Source organism: Nothoprocta perdicaria, unplaced genomic scaffold (genome assembly GCF_003342845.1).
Source record: "Nothoprocta perdicaria isolate Ctin4 unplaced genomic scaffold, notPer1 scaffold_223, whole genome shotgun sequence".
Taxonomy (NCBI): Eukaryota; Metazoa; Chordata; class Aves; order Tinamiformes; family Tinamidae; genus Nothoprocta; species Nothoprocta perdicaria.
Window position 1 is genome coordinate 1,156,367 of NW_020455431.1, and position 20,525 is coordinate 1,176,891.

General features: G+C 44.3%; 1 protein-coding gene across 1 annotated transcript in view; it reads right to left on the minus strand.

Annotated features, from left to right (window-relative positions):
• Positions 1 to 1,754: 1,754 nt before the first annotated feature.
• MTHFD1 (methylenetetrahydrofolate dehydrogenase, cyclohydrolase and formyltetrahydrofolate synthetase 1) overlaps positions 1,755 to 20,525 on the minus strand; it is a 38,735-nt gene continuing 19,964 nt past the window's right edge. Inside the window, exons 14-28 of the mRNA XM_026039219.1 lie at positions 20,046 to 20,153; positions 19,854 to 19,928; positions 18,056 to 18,158; positions 15,231 to 15,307; positions 14,129 to 14,269; positions 11,589 to 11,657; positions 10,882 to 10,993; positions 10,660 to 10,799; positions 10,020 to 10,061; positions 8,879 to 8,979; positions 7,794 to 7,971; positions 6,050 to 6,157; positions 5,155 to 5,307; positions 2,422 to 2,530; positions 1,755 to 2,223 (exon numbers count right to left, since the gene is read on the minus strand). Coding sequence (XP_025895004.1) covers positions 2,441 to 2,530; positions 5,155 to 5,307; positions 6,050 to 6,157; positions 7,794 to 7,971; positions 8,879 to 8,979; positions 10,020 to 10,061; positions 10,660 to 10,799; positions 10,882 to 10,993; positions 11,589 to 11,657; positions 14,129 to 14,269; positions 15,231 to 15,307; positions 18,056 to 18,158; positions 19,854 to 19,928; positions 20,046 to 20,153 — 1,497 coding nt within the window. The 3' untranslated portion in view covers positions 1,755 to 2,223; positions 2,422 to 2,440. The remainder of the gene's footprint in view (positions 2,224 to 2,421; positions 2,531 to 5,154; positions 5,308 to 6,049; positions 6,158 to 7,793; positions 7,972 to 8,878; positions 8,980 to 10,019; positions 10,062 to 10,659; positions 10,800 to 10,881; positions 10,994 to 11,588; positions 11,658 to 14,128; positions 14,270 to 15,230; positions 15,308 to 18,055; positions 18,159 to 19,853; positions 19,929 to 20,045; positions 20,154 to 20,525) is intronic.

The window sequence follows — 20,525 nt, forward strand, 5'->3', positions numbered from 1 at the left end:
AAGAGATTAAATGTTGTGTTCTTTGTGTCATATTGATAGGGTAAGAACCAACTGGCAGGGGTGGTAGCAAAGGAGAGAGTTAAGAATAAACACCCTATTTATAAACCAGGCCTGCAAGACCCGGAGCAGGGGCGCTGAAGAACACGGATGCTGCCGCATTCGAAGTATGGATTAGGAAGGCTGCTGGTGCCCATAATTCCTGGAGATGCCTAGGGCGCTTTTCCCATGTTGTTTGCTGCTGGTCACGACGCTTTGTTGCTGCTGGTGCCCTGCGATGCAGTAAAGGCCCAAGCAGGCGCATGGTCGAGCCCCGTGGTGCCTTGCTGCGAGGTGGGCTCCGAYGTCCCTGCGTGTCCTTCTCAACCACCCGCCTGAAATCTCACACTGAGCTAAAAGGAGACAAACGGGAGCATAAATTTGCACTTCTCCCATCTTTCATAAGCATGAAGGGAAGGTGGAACACAGAGCTCTGAGAAGCAGGCGGTGCCACAGGGAGGCCTCTGCAAGATGGGAACGGGAAGATGAAACGCAGGAACCASAGCAGCCTTGGAGGCACCGGCTCCAGGAATCCGCTCCGAGGAAGGGTTCGGCCTGGGTGAAGAGACGCTTCCAGTCGTGCTCCGGCTCCGGAGCAGCAACTGGGAAAGCTCCTCCTGGCCCCACACAAGGGGCCAAGGAAGCAGCGCATGCTTGTGCTGGAAAAGCCTTGAACATGAGAAACGAAAAYGTGGATGCGTCTCAAGTGCCTTTACGACCATTTAAGTTATTCCGTCTTCGCTCCTGTGACAAGCAGGTAGTTTTTACACAGTTCTCCTCCCCTCCTGAGTAACTTGCCATAACCAGTGGCTGCGCACGCTGCAAGTGCCCTCGCAGCGCCTGCACGACGCTCCTCCCAGCCCTCACCAACCCCGGTGGCTCCAGGGTCAGTTCTGCAAGTCGCTGTGCAAGGTGGAAGCCAAGAACGCTTGGCGAGGAGCAGCACAGGAACCAAATGTGATGCAACCRCCACCTTGATTCAGGTCTTCTGCAGTCAGCTGCAAGCATCTCAGCCCCACTGAGTGATGCTGGTGGTTTAYGTCCTGCAGATGACACGTGCCTCCCAGCAGAGGAGACAGGACCCAGCAACGYGCAGCGAAGCGCTGCGGTCAACCTGCTGCTGCAATCATCACTTCTACTCACCAACAGCAGACACCTAATCACAGAAATAAGTTCTGCTCCATTAATCTCAGTGAATATATTAAAACCCAGAAAGCGCTTGAAGGATTTACCAATTTATTTGTATTAGTTACAAATTTGGCAGCAATTATGTTTATGTTACAAAACGATTTCTGGCCTGCTATGACAGCATCTATTACAAGTGACTTCAACACTGCCCTTGCTGTCCCTGCTCACCAAAACAGGAGGTGGGAACGAGCCTGGTGAAATGTCACAGGACTTGCTGGTGAGCAGGAACAGCACCCGTGCAGAGGGCCCCGTTTGTACAAGCTGCTCCTCTCAGCATCAGTTCCCGGCCCCAGAAGCAGGTAGGGACCCAGCCTCTCAAGAGGTGACATCCAGAGGTCCCGTTCCCACTAATAATCCAGGAGGGCAGTCACAGCTGGGCTTTCTAACAGGGAAATTTGTTACGGCTCAGGTGTCTGCAGGAATAATTCACAGCAGAAGCTGGGGTGGAAAGGTCTGGAGGGAGAGGAGACGTGAAGGGATTTGTCCTTGTTCCCCACTTTTCACTGAAACTGGGGCAGCCCCACAGACACTGTGGGGTCTCCCATAGCGCAGGAAGTGGAATGGAGGCTGCAGCAGGGCAGGCAGGAAAACAGAGTGTACCAGACTTCCCAACGCCACACACATCCGTGCCGCGGAAACACAACACGCTGCGACAGTTCAGCCTCCAGGCTGTTCCAAAGAGCTCCGGCTTTAGGATTTTTTATTATTAAAATCATCTTATCAAATCAAAAGACATCATTAAAAACAAGTTTTCAGCTACAGTTATGAAGCAGAATGTTTGTACAGGACGCATATTTTATAGCCTTAGTTTCACCTACTAGCTTGTAATATAGTACTTTAAAAATCATTATGGATTAAAAACAAGTGTGGGAATCTTCAGCGCTCCTCCTCAGTCACTTCCTGCATCATATTTCACAGTCATATCTTGTTTTGATTTAAAAAATATATATATCAAGGCACAGTTTCATTTACATGACTCATCAGGTATTCTTCTGCATGCTAGAAAGAAAAATAAATTTAATTACTATGATATAGTGCTGCAAACAACTTGAGCTGAATTATCATCAACTGCCACTTGGAAACATATGGCAAAATATGMGATTGGTGTAACTCCGTTATTGCAAAGTTAGATATAAAGCCCAAATAGATAATAAAGCCAAACAGCTGAAAGCCTTCTAACCTAAACAAGGCACCTACCTTGTGTCAGTGATTGTTTTCAGAAGAGCCCGTTCACTTCTCCTGACACTGGGTCCAAGTCTATATCGAAGAAACAGGGTCTAGTTGGCAGGCCGGGCATCGTGCTCATCTGCAGAGCAAGGGAGAAAYGACGGTAGCAGCAGAGCTGGGAGGGAAGGCTTTGACACCCAGGGACACTTYACTGTGAGGGTGACAGAGCAGTGGAACAGGCTGCCCAGGGAGGTTGTRGAGTCTCCTACTCTGGAGGTCTCCAAAACCCACCTGGATGCCGCCCTGTGCCACATGCTCTGGGTGTGCCTGCTTGAGCGAGAAGGTTGGACTAGATCTGTAGAGGTCCCTTCCAACCTTGAATATTCTGTGATTCTGTGTGTGACACGGGGAGGGCCACGGCTCCCTGCACACAGACCTACCGCTGGGTGATGGTCAGGGCCCTTCTGGAGCCCACGGCAAGAACCAGAACTCCTGGCTCAGAGGAGGAGGAACAGACCTTTCCTGCAGCATCCTCCTTTCCTTCCAAACCACACGCACGGAGAAGTAACACAGGGCAACTCCAGCCATTTACTTACACCACAAAAATTAGACCACATGGATGTAATCAACCCCCTTGCAGGATTTCAAATAACGCACCCCTCGTTTGGGTTTTCTTTCCTTCACTGGTTGAGAATCTGAAAACAAGCCCTTAAGAAACTCAAAAATAGAGCTGTCTGAATAAAAGATGTTTTTTCAATTCACTAGTGGCATCAAAGAAAGAATGCTAAATAATTGAAGTCACACTATTTATTTCACTTTCATTATTTTTTATGCTTAAAGTTAAATGTAGGTAATCCTTGAAATTATGTTTCCTTTAAAATAGCAAAATGTTTCATTAAAGTGTAAYGTAACAGTTCAAATTTTGATCTAGAAAGGGGGAAAAAACCCTAAAAACTGAGAAGCTCTGAAAAATTACAGTGTGACATTTATCTTTGTGGTTTACTTGAGACAACATGAATACATAAGTACAGGTGAAGAATTTCAATTCAAATTTCTCATAAGTTTTGCTGTATTTTTCAGTTCACAGATTTCCTTTGAGGCTAACATCCCTCCTGCTGAATGGATTAAAAAACCTGTACTGCAATCAGTGTGCTCTAGGTTGCTTTTCACAAGGACATCCCTGGATTTGCAGGGAGGTTAAGGAGTGAATTTCACATCTCTAACCACAAGACTGCTGTTAAATCTGGCAGAATTTACATCCTGATTAACTGAACGTCCAAGAAAGCAGAAGAAAATTGGGGAGGAGCAGGAAGGACAGAGTTCAACTTCATAAGGAATGAAGCGATCTGAGAAAAAGTCAGTTATTAGCTTGAATATCTAAAAAGCATCTCTCCCTTGTGTAGCTCATTAATGCTGTGCCCCCCTTCCTTCTGCAGTGCTTATAAAAAGCTGTAAATATAAACTCATTGTTTGGATTAAACCTTGGCTTTCAAAAAAAAGGTGAGCAACAACAGGCTTTCATATGATCCCAAAACACACAGTGTTCTTTTTATAAAGATGGGCAAGCCAGACTTTAATCAGGATGTGGYTATTTTTTCCATGTTGGCTAACCTGCAAACTTTCTACTTTTTTGTRTGTATGTCAAATTAAAATGTATGTGTGTGTATATATATATATGTATATGTATGTGTATATATATATGTGTATATATATATATATACAYAYACWCWCACACACACACACACCCCCCTCCAACGCTTAGCTGTAGAACATCTAGCATTTGAAGGAGGAAGGGACCCAACCCTTAAATCAGCACATTTCAACCTCTGCCCCCTGCACCCTCAATGCTTTTGAAAGACAGTCCAAAGAAAGCAAGAGTGTTGCCGTGAAGACTTCAGGAAAAGGTACAGATCCTTAAAATATTTTTAAATAAGGGAAGTGATAGAGATGTTTGGTCCAAACACTCCAGCCCTGAAATAATGTAAGTCACTTCACAACATTTGTCTAGACTAAATTTCCAGTGGTTCYTTTCATCCTAATATTCTTTGATGCAAACCTGAATGTTACTGTGTTTTGCAGGTAACTCTTATTTTAGTTTCCCCACTATCCTGTTCACATCAAAGCTATTCCAGGCTTCTCTTTCCAGAGTAATTACTCCCTCTCCTTTAGGCTGACATGARGTCAATCACCTCAAAGAACAGGAACCAGGCTCAAGGGCCCAGGGAAATACAGTGCTGTGAGGGATGCACGTTGTGCACAAATGGATAGTCATCCATTGAGGAATGAGTAATGGGACAGGCGAGTCTGGAGGTGTCTCAGCAGCTGCTGTGTAGGCTTTGGGGGGGCTGTGTTGTCTCCCCCTGATCTGCTGGTACGTGCAGGCTTCAACTGCAGCACTAAGAAGCGTTTTCATCAGGAATGCAAAGTCACAAATGCACTTGGGCAGGTCACAGATCTCAATTCATTAGCTGCAGGGCTCACGTTTTCCTCAAAAGCCAGACAGACAGGGATGAGGGACCCACGGATTGCCTGGAGGGCTGTTCTGTTTGTGCATTCAAAGGATCATCTGGTCTATTTTAGCATCTCTTTCTCTCCTTGGAAAAAAAAAACCCTACTACAAGCCTCATAGCCCAAGCTAATACTATTAAAACACTATAAATGACACAGACTCTCCTCCTTTAAGGCATCTGTTGTAAATATCTTCACGTGCGTTCCCTGTTTTTTTCCTCCCCTCCTAGTTCAGGGTTTCACTCGGCCACCTACCGTTCCCACGAGCGGGTAGAGGAAGCCGGCGCCCACGCTGGCTCGGATGTCTCGGATGGGCAGAACGAAGCCTGTGGGGGCTCCTTTTTGTTCAGGGTCGTGAGACAGCGACAGGTGAGTTTTTGCCATGCAGACTGGCAGGTTTCCAAAGCCCTGAGGAAAGCCATGACAGGGGAGAGGGAACGAGATGTGAAGAAGGAACAGCAGCCACAACTCCTCCCATACACAAATGCAACTACTGGTTTCTGCCACTCGCTGGGGTATCGGGTCATTTTGCCCCTTGGCAGCTGCTTCACCCACAGCCTTTCAGGTGTGTTGACCAATTCAGGAGCCCTAGTCCTTCCRCCACCTTCTAAGTATGAAGGCCCCCAGCAGAACCAGTTGAGGAAAAGGTTAAGAATAGGGAAATGTTGGATAAAAACGGTTCTCATACAACCCTTATAGTCTATTCAAAGTCCTTTACACATCTTCATTAATGCAGAAACTATCTGCATGAGTTATACTGCAACAGTGCACTATTTTGCAGGAGGCAAATTCACAAACAAACCAAAAATCCCCAAACTACTCAGTCTCTGGCAGTCCCCTAATACTCAAACTGCTGGAAGATGGGACAGTAGAGCAGAGAAATATCTCAATATCCTCATGCCCCTCCCTCTCCATATGCTGTTAGGAGATGCACTACAGAGGGACATACATGGCACGTTCTCCACTAGAAGCCAGTGCCAGCTTCTCACCAGCTGACCCACTCCATCCTCTGCCACAGGTGCATCCAGTGAGCCCTGGAGAAGGCCATCACAGAGATCACATCCCCTTTAGGCACAGTTTGAACAGCACTGTCAGACGTGAACATTTTAATGAAAGCATTGCTGCATATTAGGTGGTTTGGAAAGCTCACCTGCTTTGTGTACAAGGTGACTTTCTCCTGTGCTTCTGGAAACAGTTCAATGTCACTTGCCCCATAGATCTGCTGTGCGATAACTCTGATCTTATCTGTGACAGGCAGCTAGGAGAAAAAATATATATAAAAAATAATTAAAAAAGAGTAAGTCGGCTTGGACAGACTACGAAGAGCCCTAACAGCCCAGTAGCTTAACAGCCCCTCACACATGCTGTGCAATGCAATGTCCATGTGCAACTTTTAGAGCTATTTCCCTTCGCTATAAAACAAARACTACATCATAACAATCTGTAATTTTTTATTTATCTTCTTGCAGCTGATTCCCTGATAAGACAACAAACAAAACCAGTTCACTGTGACCAGAAACAATAAAATACATATCRGTATTTCTGATAGGCTTTTCTTACACATTAATTCACCTCCCAGAAAAGATATGGTAATTTGCCTCAAGTTTAAGTTAAAAGCCGTTTTTGATAAAACACAAGTTATGTTGAAAAGAAACAAAAGCATAAATTAGGTTAGAAAAGGAAAATGAAATGCAYTTGTTCAGGAGCTAAAATAGATATAATGATATCACTCTGCACTTCATTAAGTTCTTGAATAAATGCTTGTTATTGAAGGAGGATTCAAGGTATAAGCTGGGTGTCTGTCAGTGAGCAAAGAGGTGTCTGGAGAGGCTCCTCATTTGCATGAATCTCACTTCTTGCCTAACTGAAACAACCCCCAGCTTTTGATGCAAATCTCTGGTAACTTCCCCAAAGAGGAGAACCAGGCTCTGGAAGCACTTGGTTAACCTGCTTCCCCCCATCCTGCTGACCCAAGTCAGCTGCAGCTCTGATGTGCAAGGGAGACTTGAGGAAGGCAGTGACACTCCAGACAACTGCTGTCCTGCACAAGACTTCCCTCAAAGCCAGCTTCTCTTATGTGGATTCTCCACAGGCTACAAAACCACCAACTGCTGTTGAAGTTCCCGAGTTCCTATCTTGTTCGTGAGGCATTAATGTGGTGTTTCCTCCTGCTGTTTAACAAGTTGGGTTCATGTTGCTACTCGTTCTATTGCTGGGCAGTATTTTTATTGAACTGCCAGGGACTTCATTACCTTCAAGTCTACCCCAGCTCTAAGTCGTAGGAAACACACACACTCCCTTCTGCTTCACCTGTGCTGTGACTCTGTTACCCCATTTGTGAAGTAAAAAAAAAAAAAAAAAGCTCCGAATTGGGTGCACAAACTTTCCCAGTTTGGGGTTATGGATCCTCGTGCTGGCCATGACACACACCACAGGCTCCCTGGTGAGGCACCAAGTTCAGCAGGGTTCATTCCAGGCCATCCTCTGACAGGAAACCACGTCTCAGTTCAAGAAACTTCCCCACCCTGGGATACCTGGGTTTTAGTGGGCTGCCCCACTAAAATCCTGTTCAGCATCTCTAGCAGAGTCACAGCAACATTTTCCAGTGCCCAGAGTAAACAATATTTCACTTTGCAGTCAAACTGACAGGACTAGGTCATTGATGCTGGTGAATAAGTATTATATTTAAATTCTTCTCTTCTYAAATTTTCACAGCAGACTTTCAAACCACCTTCAGCAACTTAAGCCCGTGAAACTAACTACTCCTCACCTAATATACAAAGTACTTCTACATCATGACTGACTGCACTTGACAACAAACTAAAACTCTTTCCTAAGCAAAGAGTGAAACGAAGGATCAAGTAGGGGCTTTCTGTGATGGTGCAAGTTGTTACCTCCACGTTATAGAGGAACCTGAAGTTGCTGGGAGCCTGTGATGCTCTCTGCACAGCTCGGGCAAGCGCAACTGCTCCTTTGCCTCCCTCTGCCCAGTGCGTGCACTCCACTGCATCGAACGCTCCCGCTTCCTTCGCCAGCTGCACGACCAGGGCCAGCTCGGCCTTGGTATCCGTTCTGTAAGGAGAACAACAGGTTTATTCGTACGAGAACATCCACATCGTAAATCACCTGCTTGCTTCAACCATTCACCTCATCCCAAACAAGGCAAATCACAGAATCCAGCCATGAGGAAGCCATTTCTGCATTTAGGGATTATCCACCACAAGCCTCCACCTCCTTGGTGAGGGAAGCAGCTCCACACAGGAACAAGCAACAACAGGAAGCCCTGGAACCACACGCAGAAACCCACGACTGACCGACAGCACAGTGCTCTACGTGCTGACATCTCTGCTCCTTACTGCCAACTCCTGCTTTCAAAAGTAAACCCCAAAAGCTATTCGAAGTACTGAGTTAGAGGTGCGGGGATTCACATGCATATCACAAGTTAAAAAAAAAAAAAAAAATTGCTCTAAACCAACCAATATAATTTAGTATAAGAAATCCTTAGTTGACTATTCCCCTGCAATTGGTATCAGTTTTAACAGACCAGTTCAAAGTTTTTTATACAGAAAGAGACAACATCAGAATTTATTTCCTCTGCAGTACAATAAAGGAAGCTCTAAATGCTTTGTAATGGAATAATTATTCCAGACAGCAGATCACTGAATGCTGTGTGGTCTACAGAACAGGCCCCTTATCATCTTTTAAGCATCCAGATTGCAGAGCAACGCAGGCACTATTTGAATGYAGTAATTTTGCTAGCCAGGGTACAAGTGATGGCAGTTTAATAATCACTGATCTTAAAATCCTTGGTTAAATTAAACTACAGAGTGCAGTGGATACAACCGAGCAGAGCTCGCGTATTCACTCTCTGAGCAATGCAAGATGCTGCTTGCTGCAGACGATGCATGAACAACACTGTAAAAAAAGAAGTTTAAGTTACACRTAGCATTTCCCTCCCTCCACATCCCAGCTCACTTACTTGAAGGCATTCACAGCCACGACTACCGGGACACCAAACATCCGGGCGTTTTGGATTTGCTTCCTTAGGTTACTGCAACCTTTCGCCAAGAGTTGAAGATTCTGTAAAGACAACAGTCAGCAGAGGCTACATCTCAGGACAGGCAGTGAAACATCTGCCCCAAAACCATTATGTCCACAGCTAAGGACAGAAGTGCCAGAACAGTGTCAAAACAAAGATACAKTCTCACACTGTTGCTTTCTGAACAGCCTGGCTGAGGTAACATCATCACCTCGGGGAAGGGCAGACAGGAGGAAGGCTGCCTGCATCCAGGCACTGCTGGTTTCAGCTGCCCAGCCAAGGCAGGAGGCATCACTTTTTACCATTACTGTTATTTTTAACTGCTCAAGTTAAGACTTATGCTGAATAATTCCCCATACTAAACCTCATTTTCCTCTGTGACACATTCTTCTACATATCAAACATCATTAGCAGTGAAATTCACTTTGTGGCAACAGCTTTAGTTTTATACATATTTATATTTTGCAGCAGGGATTACTGTGGAAATCTGTACATTTTATCCCTTCCTATACAAAGTTTAGCTCATACAGAAGCTCCACATGAGAAAAAGCTGCAACCACAAATACAGCAAGTGCATTATCCAAGTGTACACAGCTATTCAAAGAACAATGTTAGAGGCTGAGACTGTAATTCCTTTTCCCTCTGCTTGCAAAGAAAGGGGAAAAATGTGCTGCTGCTAAGAGTAATTAGACAGGCGCTCGGAGTATTTTCAGAAACCATATTTCAACACCAAGCAACTGCTCTCTACTGAGAGGGTCAGGGGACACAGTAGATATCATAAGGAAAAAATAAGCACGCAGACAACTGTGTGAGTTAAGAAGAAACAAAAGACTCTAAATACTGACTAGGTTAAAAACAACGAATGCTCAAAAGAAAGAAGAGAGCCAAAGGATCATGGCTAAATAAAATAAGAAAGGGGTTTAGGGGAGGGAACATTACAGCTGGTACGAGGAAGCATTTCCTCAGCAGCTAAGGAAAGGACATAGCAGCTATTCAGACATGCACTGCATGACAGTGTCTTGTAGTAACTGCAGTTAACTGATCAGCTAGCAGCACATAAATGTCTGAAGAAGGAGGTTACCTCTTCTGTGTACTCCTTTGGCAAAGGTACCCCAGCACTGACCTGGAGAAAAAAAGAAGAAAAATAAAGAACTCCAGAAGATTTCTGTTCATATGAGCAATCTGCCCTGGGTTGTTCTTAAACTGAATCAAGATCTAAGGCACTACTCACAGCCAGTGCCCAAGTGCCCCAGCATGCAAGCGCTCCATGATGACAATAAAACAAGTGTAGCATATGACACAGAGCAGCTTGCAAGCCTACGGACACATATGGATTGCTTTTACAGCAGCAAATCTCAGGACAATACAAGTCCCTCCATTAAAGCCACAGGGCTTTAAGTGACTAAATGGGAAAAAGCCTAAGAACCTTAGGCCACAAGCTGAAGCACAAGAAGTTCCGTCTCCAGGTGAGGAGCAACTTCTTTACTGTTAGGGTRACAGAGCAGTGGAACAGGCTGCCCAGGGAGGTTGTGGAGTCTCCTACTCTGGAGGTCTTCAAAACCCGCCTGGATGCCACCCTGTGCCACATGCGCTAGGTGTGCCTGCTTGAGCAGGAAGGTTGGACTAGATGATCTGCAGAGGTCCCTTCCAACCTTAAATATTCTGAAATAAAATATTCTGAAATAAACCTCACAGATCTAACCTCCTTGCCCAGCACTTACTGCAGGGCCTCCTCCGTGCATTTTCAGAGCTCGGACAGTGGCAACCAGCACCACCACATGAGGCCGGAGACCTGAATAGCGGCACTTAATGTTGAAGAACTTCTCCATGCCGATGTCTGCACCAAACCCTGCCTCTGTAACTGGAGATGAGGACGAAAACTTGTGAGAGAATGCTGGGCAATGAAAAAGGCAGCTCCCTCCCTGCAAAAAGCACACACTTACCAACAAACCCATCTTTGCCCACAAGCTTCAGTGCAATTTTATCTGCCAGCACTGAAGAATTCCCGTGTGCAATATTGGCAAAAGGTCCAGCGTGAACAAACACTGGTGTGCCCTGGAAAAGGGAGAGGGGAGGAGGAAGGAAGGAAGACAGGGAGAAGGGGGGGGGAAAAAAAAAAAAAAAATCACACAGCAAAATTTAGCAAATCTTTAGCATTTCAGTAGGTAAGCACAACAGTGTCTGAAGGTGGAGAAATATTTTTTACAGAGAGTTCTGGGAGTCCTCTAGTCAAACACTCATTATCAGTATTAATGACTACAGGACAAACAGGATTATAATAATCTGCAGAAGTAGAGATATTAATCCTCTTAGGAAAAGGATGGCAATATCCCAGCAACTCTTCCACATGCTCCTGCACCCACACACCACAGACTCCCAAAACACTTCCTGGTGCTGATGGGATCTCAATGGAGACAGTGGAGCTTAGCAGGCTTCTTCAGGAACCACCCCACAAACCAAGAGCAGACCTAGGAAGAAGGGAGCCTTCCCTTGCAGCCCTGAACTCCATGCAGGAAACCACAATAAACAGYTCCTCCAGCTCCAAGCAGAGCAAACCAGTGCTGATTTGCAAAGGGCACACTGGACCGGTTCCTTTTTGGCTTCAAGCACGCGCACATCCCAAGCCCTTAAAAAGCCCTTCTGTGCTCACCTCTAGTGTCTGCATCAGGTTGGGCTTAACAGCATCTTTCATCAAGACAGCCAGAGCACCAGTCACTCCCTAAAGGAAGAAGAGCAGCAGTCAGTTCCCAGGCCCAGCAAAGGCTTCCAGGTGGTTCCTGCACAGTGCCAATGCTCTGCTCTTGTCCTCAGGAGCTTTCAGGCTGTTGCTCCAGGTACCTTTTATTTTAGACCCCACCACCTTTTCAGTATCTTGGCTCTAACTATGGGCAAAGGCGCATCCCCTTCTGCTACATCTTGCCCAAGGATTTTGTGCAGAAGTAACTTCTAAAGTGAATTCTTGTCCTTGTGACAAGCTGACACCAGGAAAGACAAACGCAGGAGTCTCTGTTTCTCTGTTCCCTCTTAAGATATAGCTCTCTTTAGCAAAGCTAAAGCCTGCAACTCCATCCTCATGCACCCAGGAAGGAAAGCAGTGGTTCTGTCATCCTTGTGACTGACAGTCCATTGGAAATCCAACTGGCTGCTACTCTGCACTTCCAAYTGCCATCACATAGACTACGCCAAACGCTCAGAACACTTATGAAAAAGCCTTCAACCATTATTTCCTTTCCTCTTAATTTCAACTGGATTGCAGCACTYGATTATGTGAAAGACTTTTCTTGCTTTTTTAAGAAATTTGCTGCTTTGTTTCATTAGCTTCAATCTTTCAAGAAGAAAGCTTCATTAACATTTAATGGAAAAGCTTTAAGCTTCAGTCATCTCGAGAATAATGAAAGCCACGGAGTCAGATTCATTTCCATGATGATATTTCAGGTCTGTGTCACTCAGTGGTGCTTCAACACATCCCCATTTCTAAGAAGTAATCAGTTTTTGCTTCCACATCTCTTCCCAGCTGTTTTGGGCATCCTAGTAACGTAGCTGTGACAGTGGTGACTCAGAGCAGAAGGACTTGCCCTTGGGCATATCTTTATGCCAATCTGGCCTTTGCAATCACAGGGTTTCTGCCTGCATAAGGAGGATGTAATGCAGGCCTGGCGACGCAAGCCCACAGCTGCGTCTGCAAAAACCAGCGTAACACCGAGAGAACCTGCTGGATAGACCTGATACCATCTCCTGCTCTGCAGTTTCAATTAAAATAATGAGGTTAAAAAAAAAGTCTTGGGTTGAAACACTTTTATTACCCAGACTCTACATAAAACATGTAAAGCAACTCCCTACCCAAGGGCCATCTGCATCTGCTGCAGACAGGAAGCAAGAGAGACTTTCTCTTAATAGGTGCTAACCAAGGTCCTCAAGGTCAGAACTGCAGCACATTAGCAACATGAACAGAAATTTCCAGGCTGCTTACAGGTACTTTTAAGCATGTACCTTCCCTCACTCCCAACAAAAGTCTCGAATCACAACATCTACAGAAAAAGGGTTCACAGACTAATCCTCCTCTGCAGGGCCAGAGTTATGCCATGCATCTCGTAATATTTCTCAGGCTTGTCCTGGAAGGAAGTAAAAAGAAGTAAAGACAGGGAGAGCATGAGCTGGGAGCTTTGTGCTGTCTCCCATCTTGCTAGAATCCTGATCCAGATATCCATTCTGCAGATTCTTCTGTTCCCAGACCAACATATTCACAGAATGCATGCAACACCACGCATACTGCATCACGCTAGCCTACAAAACTGAAAAATCTAAAAATCTATTACACAGGACAAGCTCATTATTCCTTTACTGGGCAGTGAAACAGTCTCAAATCTGTTCTCTGTCCTGAGGCAAAGTGGCAGGGCACAGCTCACACACGCACAGAGCTCAACTGCGCTTCCTTCCTCCAGAGAGGGGCTTTCTCCAAAGCCTTCCTTGCAAGAAGTGCCTGGGGCACAGGCTGACGCGCTGTTGGGGAGGGTTGTAGCTGACACACTCCACAGATGTGCCAAGAACTGGGTTAACAATTATTGTATGGACAACTACAAGACAGGGCTGCAGCTTGTGCCCTTCCCCTCTTTCAGGTACCAGTAACAGACATCACCAATTCCACTATATTCAGCATATCACACAGTGAGAATAAGGGATTTGTATCTCACTCTCAGGCTCTCCCTCCACCACTGCTGTATGGAAGCCTTGCACTTATTTGCAAAGAGTTCAGCTCTTGTATCTTCTGCTAGGTGACAAGGTTATTTCATCATCTGTAATTAAATCTGCACAGGCTTTGTCTCTGCTCACTGTTTTCCTCCCTCCAGGGAGCCTGAGAAACAGGATGGTCAGCAGGATGTATTTTGAATTCTTCCTATTCATATTTATGCTTCTTTTCTAGATGCATTTCCCCGCTGTGTTAATTCCCACAATGTTACTTCAATCTTTCAAATCAACCTCTTGTCCATTGCCCAGGACACAGGTACCACAAGCACATACATGCTGTATAAAGTCACACACCTTCACTACACCTAAGGACCAAGATTTCACCTTTAATCTTCCATGTACTTAAGTCTTTTCTGTATTGTAACTATCTCTACGCTTTCCAACYCAAGTCCTTCAGACACAATAGTGGGAACTTGGCATTTAAGGACCAAGTGACTCTCTTACGAGGTCATCTGCTGTAACTGGTTCTCCCYTCTTGCTGGAAGCCACCACCATTCTTCCCAGTCGGGTCCTCATATCATCCAGTCCATCGGCGAGCGCCAGGACTGCCATGATTTCACTGGCCACTGTGATGTCAAACTGAGCCTGCAAGAGATGAACATTSTCTGTGAAAAGGACTGGTCATAATTCCCTACCAGAAATCTTTACCTCCACTAAATTATTGGAAGAAGGTCAATTATCACCATCTTAAAAAAAACAAAACCCCCACATACATACATAAAAGCAATCTAAAGTATTGCTCTGAGAACATACTTCACTTCAAAATGCAGTTTGCAGCTACATTCTTTTCTGCAGCATAAGGTAAAAACTGCTTATTCCACTGCTATTACCTGAGGCTCTCCTGGTGCATAAATTACTGATTCATGACAAAACGTTCAATACCAACAAACTTTATCTTTGAGGACTGAGATTACTAATTGGTCTGACCATTATTAAACAGTAAAATATACAACAGAATCCAGCAGATTCTGTAGAAAACGAAGAGGATTTATCTGACATAACGAAGACACCTCCAACTAAGCTAGGCACTCCAGGGACCTTTTCTAGTCAATAAAGAGGCTTTTTGAGCACGATCTATTTAAACGATTAACTTGACAGCTACTTAAGGATGAGAGGAATCACAGTGCATATTGCCTGTTTTTCCTCTATCGATTATACAATAAATCTAGGCAACAAGCTCAGAAGCAGCATCTAGTTTTGGCCAGATGCATCCTGCCCAGAGGGCTTGGAGCAACTAAGATTAGCAACTGCCATGTGTCGTATTTGCAAGGGGTATTTGTGCATCACTGTTATCGTGCCACAGTCATCTCAGTTCACAGAGCCAACATTCAGAACAGGAAAAGAGAGGAATGGATGATAACACTGGACATAGCATTGGCAGTGAATTTAATTGCCTGCTCTGAGGGTTTTTTCTGCTCTCTCTTTAACAAATTATTGGTAGCAGATGAAAGTGAGTGGAGTTATGGAATCCTGGCTTAGGGCCACATGTTTTTTAACCTTTGTGTTTTCTAAAAGATGGTGTAATGCAAGAGAGAGGACCACTTACTGTTCGTGAGAATCCTTTTTCCGTTGGAGACTGTCCAATAGTGATTCTCCTAAGGAACCTGTCGTTTGTGTCCAGCACTGCAGGGATACAGACAGAATCATRAGAAGTGACGTTTCAAGGGTTTCAAGTCATACATTTTATCTCTGCCCTATCACAACCGCCCACCTAGACCAGGCAAGATGATTTGGTCTAAGATACTGTTTTGTCCTTAACAGCAGCAAGTATCACACAGGATTCTTCTGCTCAACTATAARTGCAGTGATATTAAGATACCCATGGGCACACGTTGGAGATGCTGCACTAGATCCAGAGGGAATCAGCCTCCCTGCTTCCGCATCAACCATAAGGCACCAGCCTCCCCAAAAGCAGAGCTAATTCCAATTACTTTTTCATCATCATTAGTCAATGTGAGATCAGGAAATTACTGCAGCCAAATGAAATAGAATTATCATTTTAGAAGTTAAATGATAAAATGGATGGATTATATCCTTTCAGTGGGAATAGCTTATGTTTCCAAGATGATCTGGGTTGAGAGGGCTGAGTGGAACTAACCAATACGGCTTAAATTTTGTGTTTCTTACTATCTCTTGAAATATTCTAAGTATTTTATAGAAATTTCCCATGAGACAGACTAATTTAGTCACATTAGAGGCTACGAAGCAGATTTCAAAGAATATATGTCACACTATGTTTCCATAAATAGGAGACAAAGAAATACTCCTGGGGTTTAAAAGAGAAAGGTCTGTATTTGTAATTCCTTTCGCCATTGAAAAACAAAATCAGCCAGGCTGCTTCACCAGATCAATCTTATCTTTAGTTAACTAAGAAAGCAACCACACATCTCAGCAAGCTCTGGATTACTGATGTGATTTGGATTTGCAATGTCCAGCCTATCGACAAATCCCAGGATACTCAAGTTTTGGCTAAAGTGTCTGGACTGAAGATGTGAATTTGGGAAGAGGAGGGCGGCACTACCAGAGTGCCCGAGCTGTGATCAGGTTTAAGGTTTAGATACTGAAGAAGTCAGTGGTGCTGGCTGAAAAATACCCTGGGCCAGGCAGCTGTCCATTCTCTCCTTAACTCTGTTGCTCTTGCAAGCAGGATGGCCAGTGAGGAACTCGATTCATCTTTCTAGCAAACTGGCTAAATTGCGACTTGCACAATCACCCCACCTGCCCATTTCCATTTCCATTACCTCCCATTTCCTTTCCAAATTTCCCTGCAGTTCAGCAAAACGGTKGGTTTTTCAGCAGTTACTAAACGACTGCAAGCTTTGCAAACAGGCAGCTGGGAAAAGATAGACTAGATCCCAGTTATGTCCCCCAGAAGGAAAAAAAAAAATGGCAGAAATAAATCCTTATGGATGTCCCCCTGGAAAAGAGCAGACCAGTCTGCAAAGATGTAATGAGTGACATGGGGAAGGTGACATTATTTCAGCTGGGCAAGAAAGAGGACAGGCCAGAGGGGTGAAAAATTCACAGAAAACCAGGAGACTTTCACCAGGTGCTAATAGAGCAACTTGTTTAACAGGAAACACTGTATAAACTGGGAAAATCCTTTATAAAACAGCTTCTGTAAGGTAGCTGAGAAATACTGCTACAAAGTAACACTGAAACTATATCTAAATTTTGTACCTGAACAGATGTTGCAGGGCATATATGTTCCAAAATAATTTCTAGTTCAAAAAGCAGCTAGACTGACATGGACCCCAAAAGGTGCTTATTATTATYAGAGTTTATTTTCACACAAAATGTAAAAACATATTGTCTCTTAGTGCTTTTACACTATTTAACCATGTCTGATGATTCTAGTATTAAATACTGTAACAGGTTTAGAAAAAGTATACCAAGTGAAAAAATATAAAGCTTCCAATTTAAGACTGCCAAGAGAACAGAACTTCAAAGAGAAAAAAATCACTTTAAAATTTTAAAAATTGAGTGTACGAATTACATCATTCAAATTATGTATTGCTGTCTTTAATGATGTTCARTATCTGTACATAGGATTCCTTAATATGGAATTATCCAGAGGCTGCTGCTATCTGAAAACACCTCTTACAATGAAGCCTGATGAGATCAGGTGTTTCAGCAGTTCTGTGGGGTGCAGGTGTTCAGACAGCACTGGTTTAAACACCAGGGCAAAGTCAAGTCAATAAGTTGCTATTATCCCTTGGCAGCAGTAGTTGAACCAAAGTATTCAAGTGGGGCAACATCAAGACCAGGACCTGGAAAGATTTACGGCCTTCTCATGTTGTTGGTAGATTTATGTTGTGACTTACAAATAAATCTCAGAAAAAAATCCACAAGAAGAGAGTCTCTGCTACTGTTGCAAGATAGACAGCAATCTTCAATAGCTTGGGATGCAGCTGACTGATTATAGGGGGTGGGAAATCAGCATTTACTGGCAATTAAACCTCACAGAAGGCAGCAGAGCACGTGCTGCTGCACATAACATCCTTGCAATCTAGTAAGATAATTTTTTTTAAAGGGAAAAAGGCTTTTGGCTACAGTTGCCATCTCTGAACTCTGACTGACAAATCCAGAAACAGAAACCTGTGTGAAACAGTGAAATCTGCTCTGAACTCACAAAGATTAAGATTCAAGCTCCTGTGTCAGACCCTGTAGTAATGAGATTCCAGCTACAGTCCAAAAAAACATCTATCCCATCAAATACTCCAAAAGAGAGGCCAGCCAATTTCTTTCTCCCATTTTTCCAAGAAGAAGGTGGGGGGGGGGGTGGAAAAAAAGAAAGGTTCTGCTACATTTACAAGCTCCTGTTTCACATACATTTTGTTTCTTAACTCCTTCATTTACTGGCTCTCGTACCTCTTTGCCACGTTATGGTGGCTGGGTCAATATCCAGTCTCACAAACACATTCATCTCTTCCTTTGTCAAAGCCTCAGGATCCGTTTTGTGAATGCCCAATTTCTAGATGGAAGAAAGAACAAAGCAAAACAAAAATTAGCATGAAAAGATTTACAGAAATGAATTATTATTAGTTAGCCTTTGACAGTAGCACCTGCATTTCCAGAAATCAGGAAGGGATGCCTTTTAGACATCCCTTCTCCTAACACATGCACAATGTAGGAGGATCCCTATCCAGCTACCTGGAAGCAGAGCTTGCTGCTGGTCAGCGAGTAAAGGGCAGTACAGGCAAGACAGCTCATTGGGGCAGGTTGCCTCCAAATTCTGTGTAAAGCATCTACACAAAGAGTAAGAAACTGCAGAGCTTCCCCTTTCCTACGTGCCTTGCTCCAATCATTATCCTCACGTGCTTACATCTGTTTCTGTTGCCTTGCTGAGGGCYACTGCACACACACGCACTGCACACCGCGTTCAGTGAGCAGGTTAAGCAGCACAAAGGAGGAATGAAACAATTCAGTCACAAGGCTGCCAGCATCCCAGAAAGCTCATCTCRAACACGCTGAGAGCATGGGCACCTTGCCAAGTTGCTTAATTGAGAGTAGAATCATCTCAAGAAACCTGAGACAAGTGCAAGCATAGGAATGGGGCAAACGATTGAGGTTATTTATGAACGAGCAAGCTCCTTTAATTTTTATTAGGCAGCTAACTTCACCTTTTCCTCCAGAACAGCAAAGAATAAAGTCTCTTCTCTTCAAGCACAGCACATTGACAAATAAAAGCAAGAAGCTCCCCCTTTCTGGGGTATCAGTATACCTTTTACACCTCAACATTTACAAGCAGAGGAGGGGTTAGGGTAGAGTTTCCTCAGCATCCATCCATCAGTAACAGCAAGCAACGTGATATCATCTCCTTGTTCAGCAGAGGAAGCAAACATGTTCTTTCACGGCTGAGATACTACAGCCCATTAATAAATCAGAGCCTTAGCTTCCTAGGTATTGTTCCTGAACTGATGTTCCTGCTCTCCACACGAGCAACTGATCCAGCTTCGCTGTTGCACAAACAGGTAAGGAAAGCAACTCGGGAAGAGCTCAACAGGCCCAAGACAAAAAGGTCTCAGCCCAACGCAAAATCCTTCTGCTGTTAATCCTCATTTTTGCAGAAGCCAGGGACACACATGGGGTCATGCTGATTCCCGAGCATGAGAAGAGCTGTGATCCACTCAGGAGCTGCAGTCTCTAGCCTGCTCATTTAACTTTTCTTTTTGGGGAGCGGGAGGGAGGAAGGAGGGTAACTACTGGTTTTTCCGTGTTTGTTCTGAGTAAGAAAATAAAATTTTCTACCTTTTTTTTTCCCCGCTGTACTCTACGATTACCTCAGCAGCTGTCACATACAATCCTCAGTAGTAATGGAGTATAAAGGACAAAGACCATTTCTGGTCCTGTCTTAAAGGCACGAAATTGAGATTATTAATAAAAGACTCTACGTTCTAATCTCTCTTCCTCTTCCCTCCACCTATTAAGTTATTCATGCAGTGTCTGACAAATGGAATTAGATCAATGATTCTTCCCCCTTGGGGCTATGTCTCATCATTATCTGTGCTGAAAGAAGGCCATCCTTTTGCACTTTTTCTGTAATCAATAAATGCCATCAGCATAATCTATAGGACAGCACAGTGGTTTCTGCAACCTGTCCCCCRCTCACGCAACATAACAGTAAGCGGTACAGAAGCAGGAACCTACTTGAGACCAGTGAACTTACCTGCAGTCTTCGGATCTGAATGTCTGAGAACTTCCTAACACCATTGACAGAAGGCACCAAGCGACTGTAGAGAGCCTTACAGGATGAAACACACAGTTAGTGGGGCTAACACTCCCAAAATATCTTTGGCATTCCCAAAATATCTTAACCAAAGCGGGTCAGGCTCAACTGCATCCTGAGAACGGATCATACCTGGTCAGTCTGAGTTAGCTCATGGAATATACGTGCATCAACAGCAGCAGCAACCAGGTTGTTTGCAGCAGTGATGGCATGGATGTCACCAGTCAGGTGAAGGTTAAACTAGAGGATACAAAACACATCAGTTACCTCATCCTGCTGCATTTTTAAGTTACTTCAATTCACTGTAGCCAGATGGAAAGGGAAATATTAATAGCAATGTTAAAGTGGGTGAGAGTAGAAGGGGAGAGATTGCTCAGTACAGTACGTGGAAGAAAGATTTTTTCTAAAACAGAAAAATGCCTCCCCCACATTTATGTCATGTTACAGACTTCGATAACTATGCCTTCACAGGAGAAGATTTTTGCATGACAGTTCTGACAGGCTCCTTGATACCTGAGAAGACCACTGAGTGACACACGTGCACAGCACCTCCCCTTCCTTCCTTCTGACCCACTCCCACTATTTGCACATCAGGTTCAACACCTACATCAG